Source organism: Gouania willdenowi, chromosome 17, assembly GCF_900634775.1.
Source record: "Gouania willdenowi chromosome 17, fGouWil2.1, whole genome shotgun sequence".
NCBI classification, from domain to species: domain Eukaryota; kingdom Metazoa; phylum Chordata; class Actinopteri; order Blenniiformes; family Gobiesocidae; genus Gouania; species Gouania willdenowi.
In genome coordinates, this window is record NC_041060.1 from 26,845,740 (window position 1) to 26,862,699 (window position 16,960).

The 16,960-nt window shown below is 37.6% G+C and overlaps 1 protein-coding gene across 1 annotated transcript in view; it reads right to left on the reverse strand.

Annotated features, from left to right (window-relative positions):
* The window catches only part of gpc1b (glypican 1b), a 127,088-nt gene that overhangs the window by 31,090 nt on the left and 79,038 nt on the right, over positions 1-16,960 (reverse strand). Inside the window, exons 3-4 of the mRNA XM_028473099.1 lie at positions 5,597-5,824; positions 5,329-5,492 (exon numbers count right to left, since the gene is read on the reverse strand). Coding sequence (XP_028328900.1) covers positions 5,329-5,492; positions 5,597-5,824 — 392 coding nt within the window. The remainder of the gene's footprint in view (positions 1-5,328; positions 5,493-5,596; positions 5,825-16,960) is intronic.

Consider the following 16,960-nt stretch of genomic DNA (forward strand, 5'->3'; position numbering starts at 1 on the left):
TATATAACCGACGGTGGTTCAGTGGTAGAGTGGGTCGCCCAATAACCAAAAGGTTGGGAGTTTGAATCCTGCTCTATCCAAGTCATGAGCTGTGTTTCCATTACCCTTGAAAATAGGACTGTCCTGATCCGATATTATATCGGTCTGATATTAGCCTGAAATTCATTTTTTTATTTATTTTATTCAATTGTAGAATGCTGTATATATTATTAAATTGAAAGATAAAATGTATATAACCAATTGGTTAATGATAAGTGCATCAGTTTTTCTCATACCTACTGTTGCTGACTATTGTTCTCTGTTTGAGCATCACTTGATCAAACCTTTTCTAACATTCCACACTACAAAATAAGCAATTATTATTTTTTCATTAAAAAAATAAAAAAATAAAAAAATGTATGATTCACACCGATATCGGCTCAATATCGTTATCGGCCGATACACAAGGCTGCATATCAGAAATTAAAAAGTTGTATCGGGACTTCCCGACTTCAAAATGCGCAATAAAAACTGGTAATGGAAACGCCTAAATTCCAAAAAAACACTCAAATATCGCAAAAAAGCTTTTATGCTTTCATGAGGAGGTATTTCAGATGTTTTGATATTGAAATGTGTCGCAAAAGAGCTATGGAAAACTTTTACCGCAAATACACGTCACAGGACGTGACGTACATGGTCACATGACCACTTCTGTCCGAGTAAACGTTATGCGGTACGTGTCGACAGAAAAGGAGACTGGGATATTTCTTAGCATTATGCTTAAAAAATGATTACTGCCACATTAGGCGTGAAACAACAAAGGAATACGGAGAGTTATAAGGAGGTTATAAGGAGTCTCATGGGATGAGATTTCACGGGAGTTGCGAGGCTCCCGCCCAAAACAGCCTTCAATAGAAACACGTTGAAAGTAAATGTTAATTGGTAAATGAACTTGATTTATATAGCGCTTTATCACCACACTGAAGCAGTCTCAAAGCGCTTTACATATCAGCTCATTCACCCAATCACTCTCACATTCACACACCAGTGGGACAGGACTGCCATGCAACGCGCTAGTCAACCACTGGGAGCAACTTAGGGTTCAGTGTCTTGCCCAAGGACACATAGTCAGGTACTGGGATCGAACCCCCAACCTCTCGATCAGAAGACGACCCTCTATGACCTGAGCCACGGTCGCAATTATACTTTGTCGACATTTAGAAATATCGCTTTCAGTTTGCGAAAATCTGTAATGGAAACCCAGCTACTATCGCTGTGTCCTTGGGCAAGGCACTTTACTCACAATGCCTCATATGACTGGGTATGAACTGTGCCTAAATGTTGGTGGTGGTTAGTGCGGCCGTAGGCAGAAAATGGCAGCCATGCTTCTGTCAATATGCCCCAGGGCAGCTGTGGCTACAATGTAGCTTACCACCACCAGTATGATTGAGTATATAAATTCAAGCTGTTATTATTATTATTATTATTATTATTATTATTGAATGTTTTCACAGAGAATCAAATGAAATCAGTAAAAACATGGTAGATATCACAGTGCCATCTCTTCTGTGTAAAAAAAAAAAAAAAACATGCAGAAAATTACTGCAATTACAAAAAAATATCAATACATTTTCTCTCCCTCAAAGCAATGTTTACGTAAAAAAATAATTTAATTTTCTTCCTTTTTGGACTTGTTTGCAATATGCAATTACTGCTTTGCTGCGGCTGCACAAAAGAGTTAACTATTACCCTGAATGGACTATTCCTGTAATCTCTACAGGAGATGATGACAATAAAGCAATGTAGCAGCTCTGGTAAGTGTTTGAAGCAGCTGCTTTCGCTGTTGAAGCTGCTGTTGCTGCACGGTGCTGCACTGTGCACACTTGTCACAAAACAGTGTTTTTCTGACTCACAATCGCAATAACCGCTTAAATATCTATGTGTTTTACCTTAATGTGCAGTTTGTTGGCTGAAAACAATAACAAGAGTGTGTGAATAGCAAAAGAAAGTCACTAGTGATCAATTGCTGTGTGCAGTCCGTGTGCATAAACACGCCCACTCAAACAGTCCGGTTTCAGAATTCGTCAGAAATGTGACTTTTCAGAGGGCTAAAACTTTTGAAAACAGGCAGGTTTTGGAAAATAAACCTCAAATACTATGTTTTTGAGGTTCTTAGAACAAATGGAAATAGGTGAAAAACAGCATAATATGTCCCCTTTAAATTAAAGAATAACTAAACACAGTACCACAGTAAAAACTTGGTGTAATCTTTAATATTCATATGAAACAAATCACAAGGACAGCCTTCTTCTACCTCCGTAATATCTCTAAAATCAGGAATGTCTTGGCCCAGAGTGATGCTGAAAAACGAACCCATGCATTTGTTACATCTAGACTAGAATATTGTAACTCTCTACTGTCAGGATGTCCCAGTAACTCACTAAAAAGTCTCCAGTTAATTCAGAATGCTGTAGCTAGAATACTAACAGGTACTAACAGGAGAGAGGATATTTCTGCAGTATTGGCTTCCCTTCACTGGCTTCCTGTAAAATCTAGAATAGAGTTTAAATCCTCCTGTTAGCATACAAAGCTCTATATGATCAAGCTCCTGTATATCTTAGAGACCTGTTAGTGCCTTATAGTCCAAGCAGATCACTCCGCTCTAAGTTTACTGGTCTAATGGAAGTTCCTAAAGAGGCAGAGCATTCAGCTACCAGGCTCCTCGCCTTTGGAACCAGCTTCCAGTCTCAGTACGGGAGGCTGCTACCTTCTCCACCTTTAAGGCTAAACTCACTACTACTTGTTTGCTAAAGCATATACCGTATAATAGCGTTAGGAACAAAGCCCTAAACCTAAACATAGGAACTAAAAACCAAGATTATATAGTAGAACACCAACATTAACCATCTACACATAGCTCTAATGGGCTGCAATGGGATGATGTCCAGTCAGACAGTTGTGCTGGGTTGTAGACAACCCCCCACTGTAGTCCCTCGTTGCAAAACCCTTCATACCGCTCACACTGCTTCACACCATTTACACTGATGTTCACCCCATATTCATTCTCATTCAACTGTATTGCTGTTTTTCTGCAGTCAGTGCCTTCTCCTCGCCCTTCTCTCTCTTCTCTGTTTCAGGTGTCTGATGCTCGAGATGGCAGTCCCTGATTGGTGGTTCGTGGTTTGACTAGTCTGGGACACTCTGATGTTCTATCTCTCTATTCTGTTCTGTTGGTCCTTCTGTCCACTAGAACCTGGTTCTGCTGGAGATTTCTTCCTGTCAAAAGGGAGTTTTTTCTTCCCACTGTCGCTAAATGCTTGTTCATGTGGATCTTAATGGGTTTTTTCTTTCTTACTATGAATTTTATATGATGTTAAGCGCATTGAGATTACTTTGTTGTAATTTGCGCTATATAAATAAAGTTGATTTGATTTGATAAAACCCCCAAACCACTTTTTCTGCTGAATACAAATGTATTTGGGTATGAAGTAGTGCTCTTGATTGATCCTGGTCCAACTCTCAACATTTTAGTGAAAGTATTTCAATTTGGCATATTTTGTTACAAAATGTAAAAGTACTGCCCTCTATGGGTTAAATGTTGAAAGCTCAACATTTACTACCCTTTTAAGTTACTGCTAGCCTTCTTTATCATCTTACCCAAGAAAAACCGTGAAAATGTAGTATTTTGTGCTTTTCTAACTGGTAACTCTTCGGACTATTCCGTCACAGTTTCCGAAAGGTTGGTGATCCCTGCTTATGAGTGTATCCTTGGAAAGATGACGACAGAATGTTTTACTCAGTTTTACCTGAAACAATTCACTTTTTTTGCAGTTATTTGGTTTGGTTTAAGGATTCAGTAAGGACTTCAACATCAAAGTAGCTTGTCGTTGCCTTAACTACGGTAAATATGGGAAAAAAATGCAACACATGACAACAACTAGCTCCAATACTTTAGCATCAGTGCTATAATTAATTTCTGTAATTTAGTGAAAAATATGCAGATTATATACATTTTTTTACCAATCCACCATAATGAGCCTATCGGTCATTGTCTTTTAGCAAGTGGGGAATCACTGTGGGAGGACAGCAAGGCAACAAGCTGTGTTTCCTTCTGTCTGAACAGTGTGGCATACACAGTGTTTATCAGAGAAATATGATTGTTAGGGTAGTAGCATCCTCCTCACAGCAGGATCTCCTCCTTCATTAAAGGATTACGCTGAAGAATCCTCTGTAAACTTGGATGGACTCCATTAAACTGGTAAAGTGTTTGAGGAAAAAGGATGTACAAATGGCTTGCTGTGGCTTCTGGTCACCTGCTAGGTGTTAGGCCACCTTGGCTTTGTATCAGCTCATATAAACTCTAGTTCCCTCATAAACACTCCAACATCTTTTAGAAAGCCTTCCAAGAAGCGTGGAACGGTCAAGGTTAGGTTTGAAAACACTCTGAATACAGTTGTCCATATTGTGCATTGCCACTGATTATAAATGATAGGCATCTTTCTAAGTACAACTTTAGCTATTTCACACAAACAAGAACCAATACTGATTTTTACAGAAAGATACATTTTTGAACATTTCCTCTTCTAGACTTCCTGACAGGGTTGATTATAGATGAATTGTGTTGGTATGGAACATCTTACAAATATGTGCTCCTCAAGCTGATATGTCGTATTTCAAAGACTGTTCTCTACTTCTTTGACATGCCTCCAAATGCACATTTATTAGCATGAAATTAGCAAAATACCTTGGATATTTTTTTGTCTTGGATGTTGAATTTTCATGATTACATAAAACATGAGCTTGTAATATCTCATCAGGAGGAATATTGTAATATTCATTTATGCTGCAGCATCTGTTTGCTCTGATCATTTGTCTTCATGTCATTGGGCCTCAGCTCTTAAAGTTCACCTTGTGTTGTGTCCGACAGGAGATATTTTATTGCTGGGGCATCAAAACGGGCCACCTCCCTGAAATGATTTCTCAGCCCTGCTCTGGTTCCAACCTTAGTCTTGTCTTCTACACAGAGAGAGCTGTCTCTCTTGGGAGATATTAACACTCTCCACAGCCCAGGGAGACATTTTTCAGCAAGAAGCTGACATTAACTGTTGTTGCCGGGGATGGTTGCCTGAGCCACAGACCATACTTTATGGAGCCCTTCTTTCTACCAACATTGATCTGTTTCTGCTCTTTACTATGTGCATGGACTGGTAAAATGACACACACCAATGTAGAAAAAGGAAATAACCAAAGGTAAAGGATAAATCGGAGAGATTTCTTTCTCTAACCAGATCTGCAAGCAAACTCCTCATAAATCTGAAGGCAAATTTGGCAAACAGATTAACTTCCTACCTGTGAAACTTTGCGCACCACCTCTCCACTGATGACGAGTCCCTGAGCGAAGGACCTGGCAGCCACAAAAACGTGCGTTACCGCCATTTTCAATGCACGGGGCGTGTCTCCAAAAGGCCTTAGTGTCTCTATCTGCTTAGACACACACTCCAGATAGTCCTCTCCTGTAATCAGCACACAAATGTAGAGGTTTATTGAAGTGCTGCTGGTAGTTAAAATGTTAAAAATAATGCAAATGACTCATTTTCTTCTAAGGAGTTAAATGTACCTATGAAATACTGCTTGTTTGCCTGATGGAAGAGCTTCTCCAGCAACCTGCTCCAGAACTCATTGAGCACCTCTTCCAGGTTGACGTTGGAGCCTTGGTAGTAGTGTCTCAAATCTGTGTACAGGTCAGTGAAGGCCTGGGAATTCTGGGAGTACACAGAGCCCCAAATTGGGATGAAAATCTCCTGCAGGCTAATGGCAGAATGGTTCAGCAGCTGCAGGAAATAACCTGGAAACAGAGAAAGTGAAACAACCCAAAAATGAGAAGTACTTACATTTTTATATACAGTGTACTCTATATTTTATTTTTTTGAACACTAAAGCAGGGTTAGGACAAAGTCATTGTCATTAGCTAAAGATCTAATGGCCACTGGGAGTCATAAAGATGTCTGTGGAATCTCCACATAATTATTTGGTCATTGGACTGCAATCTTATGCAAAAGCTAAAGGCTTCTTCTCTCCATTATAAAAAAAAAAGTGTGTAGGTCTGCACTAGGGGTCGACCAATATGAGTTTTTTTAGGCCCGATACCGATTATTAGTAATCAAGAAAAGCGATAACCAGAGGTGACGAAACAAAGTACAAATACTTTGTTACTGTACTGAAGTAGTTTTTTCTGGGATCTGAAAATGAAAATGTCACTCACTTTGTTTTTTCAATAATGGGCAGAAAGGCAAGTTCAAAGGTAATTCTACGCAGATTACGATTATGCCTTGCACAATTCGATTAGGGACCCGAGGGGGGCCTTTTTTTGGCAATTTCCATTAAAGTATCATTTATTTGTGAGTCAAATATTGCGACAGTTGATGGTACCAAATCATTGACACATACCAATATATGAATGGGGTAATATTTGACTCGCAAATAAACGAGAAATCGACTTTCGTTTTTTTGGGCCCCAAATTGAAAATCGGGCTCTGGGCGTCAATGCGTACACATCCATAGATTATAGCTACCAACTGTCAGCCTGATACGTTCACAAATAACAGAGGAGTAGCAAATTTAACTAGTGTACACAACAACAACAACAACAACAACAACAACAACAACAAAGTGAGTGGCGTTTTGAGTCCAGTCAAAGCTGCTCTGGGTTTAATTGAGGTTTTGCATTTTTTTTTTTTTTTCTTGAAACATTTTATTTACAGATTTGATCTATAATGAGTGCTAAATTCTCCAGGTGTTATAAAAATTTAAAGTAACACACCTGGGATTAGACTGAATACAGTATACTGTGTTTATTTTTGCTCACTGATCAGTGAGAAAACAACCTTAAACTAAGAATGGTGACTTCAGCAGAGAAATACGGCTGTATAAGAGCCAAACCTATTCTATTGGTGAAAAAAAAACGGCCGATGCCGATTATTATAAAAATGCTGAATTTCGACCAAAATTATGAGCCGTGCTGATTATTGTTCATTCCTTAGTCTGCACGTACAAGCACCTCCCTCTGTAGGACTGAGCGGCAGGTTTTAATACAAAAACATGTCAAAACAAGCAGAAAGGCTTGTGATTGTAAAGAAAATTAAATTCTGAATGACTTTGATGCCAACCACCTGACTTTCTATGTTATGAACATATAATATTTCAAAATATATATTTGCTTGGCAGTAGTTGGAATATAATCAACTAATCATATTTTAATATCCACAACAGTATTAATAATCATATATTATAAAATAATATAATAGTATAGAAACTATACCATAAAATAGTTGTATTAATCTAATCAAGTAGCAATTGGATATTTTTGCCAGATATTGGCAGTTATCTGGATCAGTGATCCTCATCCTGCCATGATCATTCGCACTTTAAAGCTTGGAAGAAATTTCCATTCCATTCCATTCAACCCCCATTAGAAAAAAAACAATCGGATCTGATTCAGGTGAAACTGAACTAACCAAACATAACTGAGTCAAATTTCATAAAGAATGGTCGATTACGAACCGAGATATGATTTTTAAAAACAATTAACCAATGATGAGAGAATGGGATTTTTAAAACTGAATCAGAATATTGATCCTGATCCCATCCAAACTGTAATGGACTGTCTTTGGCTAAAATGTTGTCAAAATCTGTGAAGTACTTTTGACGTAATCCTGCGAACAGACAAACAAATACATAAACGCAGGTAAAAATATAACCTCCTTGGCAGATGTTATTTAACATAATCAAAATAAAATGATGATATATTACACTTATTAAATAGATGACAAAGCCTAAAACATAATCAACGGTCAGGTCTGTAAGATTTGGAGGCTTGTGGTGAAGGCAGGAAGCAGACTCAGTCTTCTAATTTAACTCTTTAATTTTCCAATGAACCACAAAGTGCTGGTAGATGTCGAAAAAAATCAAAGATATACGCAAAATACAAAAATAAGCCAAAACTAATGGAGAATTGGACAAACTATCAAAAAATAACCCAAACTTAGATAAAGTTGAAATACAAAAATGAGGCATTTTACAGGCCTCTGCTAAGATGCTCACTCCAGGCCCAACAGCACTGCCAGAGGAGCTTCAGCCACTCTTTATATACTGGAAGCTCCTCGTACAAGACAAACCAAATGTTAGTCTGTAACCAAAATAACTAACAGTTTTAATAATGATCTTATTTTGAAAATATGTTAATATCAACTATATTTATACATATAACCCCTGAAGGCATTTATGGATTAAAACTGTTAATTTATTTAAGGCTTCCACTAAACATAAACATTTAACCCACAATACACCTGGTTCCAGTTTATCAATGGTACGATCCAACACAGACTCAATTCAGTAAAAAGAACACCATTCTTTCTGCCGGCATGATGTTAAAAAAATAATAGAAATAATGTCTTAAGCTGTGAGAAGAAGCTGGGTGCAGCATACATTACCCTCGTCTTGGGTTAGCCCCATGACAAGGTCCTGCTCAATTATAAAAATGCCTTGCAAGTTTTCAACGTATAGAACTATTAATCACATTAATTGATGGATGCTTATGAATCGTTCTTTTCTTTGGACCTATGATACACACATTTCTGCATCATTTTTGTGTTTAAACAGTGTTTATTGATGAGGCACTATATGCATTGTCAGCAAAAGCTTTAGCACAACAGATGAGCACTCAGGCCATCCATCTATCGAGTACCACATTAGCACTGCACTTTCCTATTAATCCCTGTCCACACCTGTGTATGTGTGTGAGGATGCACAATGTCTGCAACGCTCATTATTTTCTGGTTGTCCGTCTTTGCTCACCATCACCCAAAAGTGTAACACACTTATATCCAGCCTGAAGATACACGTTGCATAACACGTTAATGCGCTAAGCTCCTTCTGACCCATCTGCAGAGCATTATCTTAGTACTGGCCAGGCTGGATACTGTTACTCCACTCAGCTTTCCCACTCTTTAATAAACTTGCTCCAAGAATACAGTTTTCTGGATGGGTACAAATACATCCTAGGGAAATAACCTGCATTTCCCAGTAGTGGCTGGAATGTGTTTACTATGTATGAGGGAGGATGTCTTCTTTTCTTGGTTGTGTTCACCTGAAACTGTAAACCAATTCATTCTGGCCGTGTCTGTTATTTGTTGATGTGTGTTACTATGAAACAAATGTCTTGTATCCATATCAGGGGAGGAGTGGTGGTTTTATATTTATGACACACTGGGAAGGGTAGTAGTCAATATATCAGTAATGAAAGCCGTGACAGACCTGTGGCTTCCACCCTCAATGTTTTTATCATACTTCCTTCAACCTTCCTATTTATGTCAGGTGTTATTCATATTTGTCAATCGTGATTGGGTGAAAATATCTATTCACTGGGTTTTGAAGCCCTTGTTTGCCAGTGTGTCTTTACAGGGTTGGCACATATATCGTCAACTGACGTGGACTCGATTGTGTAGAGCACTGATTCCCAGAAACTGGGTCGCGACCCACATGTGGGTTACACAAGATTTTTTTTGGGTCACCAAATAAATTTGGGTTTGTTGTTGACAGTATCATACCTGTCAAGTATCCCGTTTTTGCTGGGAAACGCCCGTATTTTACCCCTCTTTCCCGCCATCTTCTTGTATTAGTATTTTCCCGTAAATATCCCGTATTTTAATGTAATAATAATTAAAAGATGCCTTACTAAACTGAACGCCGTCACTAGCCTCGCGAGAACTACCACCTGAAATGGCCTGAGTGGCAGTTCTCGCGAGATTAGTGCCGACAGCGGCAACAAACCCGGAAACAACTCAGAAGAGAGATGATGAAGAAAGACGTTCCGGCGAAAAAAACAAAGAACTGGTGTAAATACGTTGTAAAATGTAACAGAGATTTTACCTTCCTAAAGAGCAACAGGATGGGACACAGTTACACGTTCTGTTAGATTAATAACTGAGATTTTAGCGTCTACCACAGCGGAAGGAACAACGTGGGTATTTTAGATTTATTGTACACCTATCTTAAAATATAAGGGATACTGGAGCTTGGTTGGTCAGGTGGGACGGCTCGTAGTGGGCGCCAGAAAATTTCCCTTATTTTCAAATCCAAAACTTGACAGGTATGGACAGTATGTGCTGTTAATTTCATATCTTCTGTTGTGTAGGGTAACTGTACGTCCAGATTTACCCAGACACGTCCTCTTTTCACGGCTGGATTATACGAACGAGCTGGGTTTCCCATGGTCCCTGAATGCAACACTGTAATTCATCATACTGAGATTGTATAAGCACATGCACGCACATGCACACTACCGGAAAATTTATTTTTGCTAAGAAAATAAATTATTCATGATCTTTTTCATTGTCTCAATTATTATATGATGTGTTTCAAACACAGATTGTTATATTGCATAATGAAGGTGATTGACTTGGTAAAAAGAGACTTCAAAAGGACATCGATGATGTGCAGTGCTGCACTAAGGTTGTCCCCATATAATAATAATAATAATAATAATAATAATAACAACAACAACCACTGCACATGCCATCAGAGCAGCTTCCAGTGAATATTTTACAAATCTGTGATAAGACAAAAAAGGTTCACTGATGCTGACATTGAAACATTGACAATAAAGATATACAAGTTATTTTGGTAAGAGTCATATTTATGCTTAAAAGTTATGAAAGTATTATATCAGCATGATTATGGTTTGAATAAAAGTTAAAACTTGAAGACTAATATATTTAGGTCATCTTCCTTTGTTTCTGTCCACAGCATAATCTTATATTTAGTTCCTAAAAATGTGTTTATGAATAATTTAACTGCCTAAAATGCACTTATTTTTGCATATTTAAAAATAATTCAAATGTAGGCTATATTTTACTGATGACAGAAAATAAAAACAATGATATAACATGTTAACTCTGCCTAAAAGCTTTTATTTGATGTGATTTATAAAGTATCTAACATGTATATGTTTTCAATAACACATCCATGAAACAAAATAGCTGGTTTACCTATTCAAGATAAGATAAGGTGACGCAGAAATGGTGATGAAAATAGTCAGGAATGGTAATTATGCACAAATTTGCTTCTCTCACAGTTTTATACAAGGCCTATTGTGAATTGAGTCACAATGGTTTGTCATTTTTAAAAAATGGGTCACACAGAAAAAAGTTTGGGAATGACTGGTGTGGAGTACACAATGTTTTCAAATAAAGAAAATAAGCTACACTAGAGACTTGGCAAATATATACTAGATATGTTTTTGAAAAGACAAACAACTGTTTTTGACTTATACTAACCATGTTCTGCTATAGGAGAACACAATGGCCGGGAATTGAAAATAACTAATAACAAGTACTCACGTAACTGTAATTGAGTTGCTTTTCTGGGTACTTGTACTTTTTTAAGGATATTTCTAAATCAGTAATCTACACCAAACTGTTACTGAGTAAATTATTATTTTTGGTTTTAAAATGATCAAAAGACATTGTGAAACTACAAAAAAACGAAACAACCAGACAACAATCACATGCATCACGTCATAGCCGACCAATAAGATTAAGCGTAATGCACGGCTCCATTGAATAGAGGTTATTTTTCTCAGTTTTAGAGTTCATAATTTTAGCTTTTTTAAATTTTTAATTGAATTCATTGCTGTTGTTTTATTAAAAAAATAATTGTACATTTTGACAAACCTTTTATTTTATACAGAGGCCTTTTTAGAAAACAAATTAAGTTCCAATTGTGTAAAATTTGGTCTCTTCCTTTTTAAGTTTATACATGAATTGTTTACTGTATGCAAGGGAACCATGGCAAGATTTCTCACTAAAAATAAAGTGTGGGGTGAAAATAACTAGTAACTTTTGTTTTAAGTACTATTTAATTGAGCTACTTTTTACTTGTACGAGGGTGTTTTATGTACGGTATGACTTACTTGTACTTGAGTACATTTTCAATCAAGTAACAGTACTTCTACCCAGTGACGTGCCGTCAGGGTAGGCAAGGTAGGCAGGGCCTACCCAAGGGTGAATTGATATTTTGATTATTTGTTTCAATTATTATATAATTATAAATGATTTATTTTTCCATTTAGCCTACAGTACCTATAAGTTTGAAAGTGTCTGCATTCTATAATCGAGCAGCGCTAATAATACAGTGTACAAATTCTGTAACATTCTTCATTCATCACGCCTGCATTTAGCTAGTTTGGTGTTGAATACAGGTCTGTTTAGATCAAATAAGGTTTGTATAAGGCTGTGTGTTTTTTAAGTTTGTGAATGGCTGCCTCCAATGTCCTGTTCTTCTCCTTTGTGCTTCAGGTCAACTTTCTTCACCTGCTTTCTCGCTCTGAGTTGAGCACATTGTTTTTCTGAGAACTTTGACAATTACATAAAACCTCTCTCGTCGGCTCCTAATTTTAGCAACAGACCTCGGCACACATGGCAAATGTCATCTCATTGAAATATGCAGACTTGGTCTTTGTGAGGACTGAAAAAGGTTTTTTTCCTTTTTTTTTTTTGTCAGCGGATACCAGCTGCATGTCCAGTTGTTTTGTGCACAACTTCTCTGACAACCTGTCACAATGACTTCTACAAAACAAGCACCGAAATGACTTCACCAGTCAAAGACAGTACTATCCAAGTGGTTAAAAGGCAAACATACATTTATGTATGTAGTCTACAGTTACACTTAGTCATCAGCGCATCAAAAGCACATGCACGCAGAGGACAGGACTTAACTGTGACAGAATATCCCCATACACACGTGTACGAATCAAAGACACTAGCATAAACATATGCATAAATACTCGTCATACCCAGAGCACACAGTGTCAGGCACAGAGACAGGAAGCTGCTGTGACAGGTGCAGACTTTCTTTTTAATCCCCTGTAGAAAACATCCCTGCTGTGTAGAATTAACTATGCAGAAAAATGCTAAGTGAAGCTGGTTTTGCAGATAATTCAGGTGATGGAGGAATTGTGAGTTCTTCATGTAGGGCTCTATTCTGCCATGTTCGTAAGTCTAAAAAGCCACGCAGCGGCGCTGTTTCTGGCTGTGTGCTATTCTCCCCCTGTACTTAAGTCAGTCTCTGCGCGCATTCATCCCAGTTACACACTGTGGGTGGAGCCGCCCATTCAAATCTGGATTAAGCGCATTCTCTTAAGTGCGTAACTCCTTTTCCTCTTACGCGCTTCTAACCCTGGAATAAGTGCAGCGCCCTGATAAGGTGAAACATTATATTACACTAGAAATATGGACTTAGTTACATTTGAAGCTACACGGACTCATAATATTGCAGAAGAAACTCCCGGATCCAAAGCGACACTGACACGCTGTCACAGGGGTGGGAGGAGTCACACAAGCACGCCAAAGGATTGACCATCAGCGTTACTGATATGTTCACATTTGCCAGCTCTAAACGGGACAAAATGTGTTACATTTAATTTTATTTTACCCGTGCGTCGCGGAGCCTGTGTGTGTGTGTGCTGTAAAACTGTGTACAAAATAAAGTCACAGTTTGCTCACACTACAAGAGTAAATAACAAGTAAAACATTAATGACGAGATGATGATGATGATGATAATGAAGATGATGATGAACCGCTGATCAAGGAGAGAGATTTTAACTGTGACTCAGACAGAATGCAGCCGATCCTCACAGTGCAAAATTATCTGATCAATGATCTGATGATCTGATCAAAATCAACCTGTTATATTGTTTATTAGGGATGAAACGATTCACTTAACTCCCGGTACGATTCGATTCATAATACTGGGTTCACAATACGATTCTCTCACGATTTATTTTACAAAATAGGACTTTAGACATATGATGACTGAAAAAATATTCCTTTATTATTTTGGGGAAAAAAACTAGAAAATACTATATTATTTTCTTTTTATTTTTCATTGTTAAAATAATCCCTTGAAAAACTATTCAAAACAATGCAATTTAACTAAAAATAAATCTTGAATAAAATAAATTCTGGTTCTATTGTAAACAATGCAAAACTGCATAATAGTTCTTTTTCTTTTTAAAAGTGCAACTGAAAATGTATTTTGTGCCTTAACAATTGGACTTTTAAAAAAAAAAAGTCATTGCACTGTATTTACGTCAGATATTTGTTTACACCAGCAGAGGGCGCTGGTAACCCAGTGGTCGGTTGGCATGCAGAGGTTGTTGCAGTGAAGAAGAGATGCTATGTGCTAGCAGACAGAGCTAATAGAAAAACGTGACTTTTACAGATATTCACTTAATATTACAGATATTCTTTTGATGCTAAAGGGGTAAGGAATCATTTATGAACATGTTTAAGAGTAGAGGGCGGCCAGAAAGAAAGTAGGAGCAGATTCCGCCCGCCGCCTACAATTCTGGACAAGGACAAATATATAGTGCCCTCTGCTGTTTAAAAAAGTACTGCGATTCAATTTTCCAGTATAAATGTGAACCATGATACCTATGAATCGATTTTTAACTGCCTTACGATTAATCGTTACATCCCTATTGTTTATCAATGCAGGTGTTGTAAATTAAAAGTGTACCTAATAACTTTCATGGATTTCAATGACATTTCCAAGCGTTGGGAAAACTCCATGTTCTGTGATTTCTACACAGCCCAAAAAAATGACACCGCCTCCTTTCCTTCAGTCCGCCTTCATTCACAGACTACGCGGTTTATGGCTCCTACTGTGGGCGTGTAAGGAACCTGGACCGGATATTACGCGTAGGAGAGCAGCACGTAACTACAGGCATGCAAAAAAAGCGCTTAAGTCCAGATGGGAGAATAGAGCCCTATATGATTTCCCACTCATATCATTTGATTGTTTGTGCCTGTGTGTCCTGGAATCACACGTAGAGGGCAGATCTTGGTAAACTGTGCGTCACTGAATACTTCTACTCTGCCCTTCTGCTCAAATGAGTAATGATCATCGTTAGTATGACACAAACCTTCAGCACATGTCCACACATGCCCGTGTGTGAAAATGACCTTTCTCATTCTTCATTTGTTTGCCTCTCCATGACAGAGGGCACCTCGTGCTCACCTTCTCCAAACACATCCATTCTATCACTGTCTCCCACAATCCTCCATCATCACTTAAATCCAAGCTGCCACCTTTTCTCCTCTCTCCAGGCAAGGAGTGATGGAAGAAGCTCAAATGCTAATTCCCCAACAAACTGGGTGTGAAGCACCAGAAAAAAAAACAAGTACCAAATTGACATTGGCACCAGATGTGAATATTTGTTTTCAAGCTTCACAGATAAAAACACATCTTAGTGTTAATCAATGAGATCATGTAACTCATTATCTGTATTTATAACTGCTACACATGTGGTGCACATTTCTAATGGTACAATGATGTCAGGGTAGGCAAGGGTGAATTGATATATTTTGATTATTTAATTATATATATATATATATATATATATATTTTTTTTTTTTTTTTAAATGATATATTATTTATTTTTCCATTTCCAATAGCCTACAGTACCTATAAGTTTGAAAGTGTCCGAATTTTGTGCATTTCATAGCCCAAATTACTAAACAGCGCTATTTCCTGGAACAGCTGCAGTCTTTTTTTTTTTTTTTTCGCTCCGCTGTAAGGCAGAGGGAGGCCACGCCCCCTCCCAAAGGCACGTCGCTCTTCTGCCTCTTCTACGTGTTTGCGCATGCGCAGTCAGGTCCCCAATATGACATCTATTTACACGTAAAGGCAGCGTAGAGAGCTGCCTTTGCACGTAACTGTGCTATGCTAAATGCTATACGTAAGTTTACAGCACATTAGTGAATTGATATCACGTGACTGCTGCTGCTACGTTCTCTAGCTCGTGGGCGGGATGACGCTACAGTGTGGATGACAGCGCTAGAGATGATAGAGAAACTTTGTTTTGAGGAAAAAACGACAGCTTTTAAAAGATGGAGACCAACACCTGAGTTACCAAACCTTCAGCAAAGGTAAAGTCAGAACATGTTTCATACTTTTCACAGTGAATGGTACAAAAGGAAGGATTGGCTTTGTGGATGCTCCTCACTGAGGATGTTCAAAGTTGTCATTTTCTCTGTGTTTCTGTGTTTCCAACACAAACAACAGATGTGCTGCCGTGTCATGAGATATATCTTATTGGGAGAATATGGAGGCTATATTAAATAATTGCTTATGTTTCTTTAATGGTGTTTATGATGTTGATTTTGTTAGATGGCTAAATGCTTGTTCATGTGGATCTTATTGGGTTTTTTTCTTTCTTATTATGAATTTTATATTTTGATAAGCGCATTGAGATGACTTTGTTGGAAATTGCTTTATACAAATAAAATTGATTTGAATTGAATTAACACTTGACAGCAGAAACATATGAAATTGTCATTGGTGGTCTCGATTTGCAACGTGCCTACCCAACCCTAGTGGTCACGGCACGTCACTGATATATATATATATATATATATATATATATATATATATATATATATATATATATATATATAAAACGTTTCATGGGTGCAACCCACATCATGAGCTCTACAGCCCATCCCACAAATGCATGCAAAATTTAAAAGGGAAATAAACAGGTTTATCAATGGTAAAATATGTATTGTTAAGAGGCACTGGTACAACAAATAAATAATCTACCAAAAAAAAAAAAAAACTCCTTACTTTTTGTGCTAAGTTTATTTGTACACCTTGTTGAACCTAAAGGTAATTTTGTGTTTAGTATTTAGTCTTCAGCAGAAACCAATAAATATGTTCCATGTCAGAATGAACAACAATATTAAAGTATTTAATGTGACAGTAGATTTGTGACTCTTTTTTTCAATCCTCTTCTCTCTAACATGTTCACACACTCACTTAAGACACGTGAAGTCAAGCATTTGCTTCCTAATGACTTTCTTCCCGCGGTGAGAGGGGAGTTAATGATTTCATTTGTAATCACTCTGAGCTTCACATCCAGGC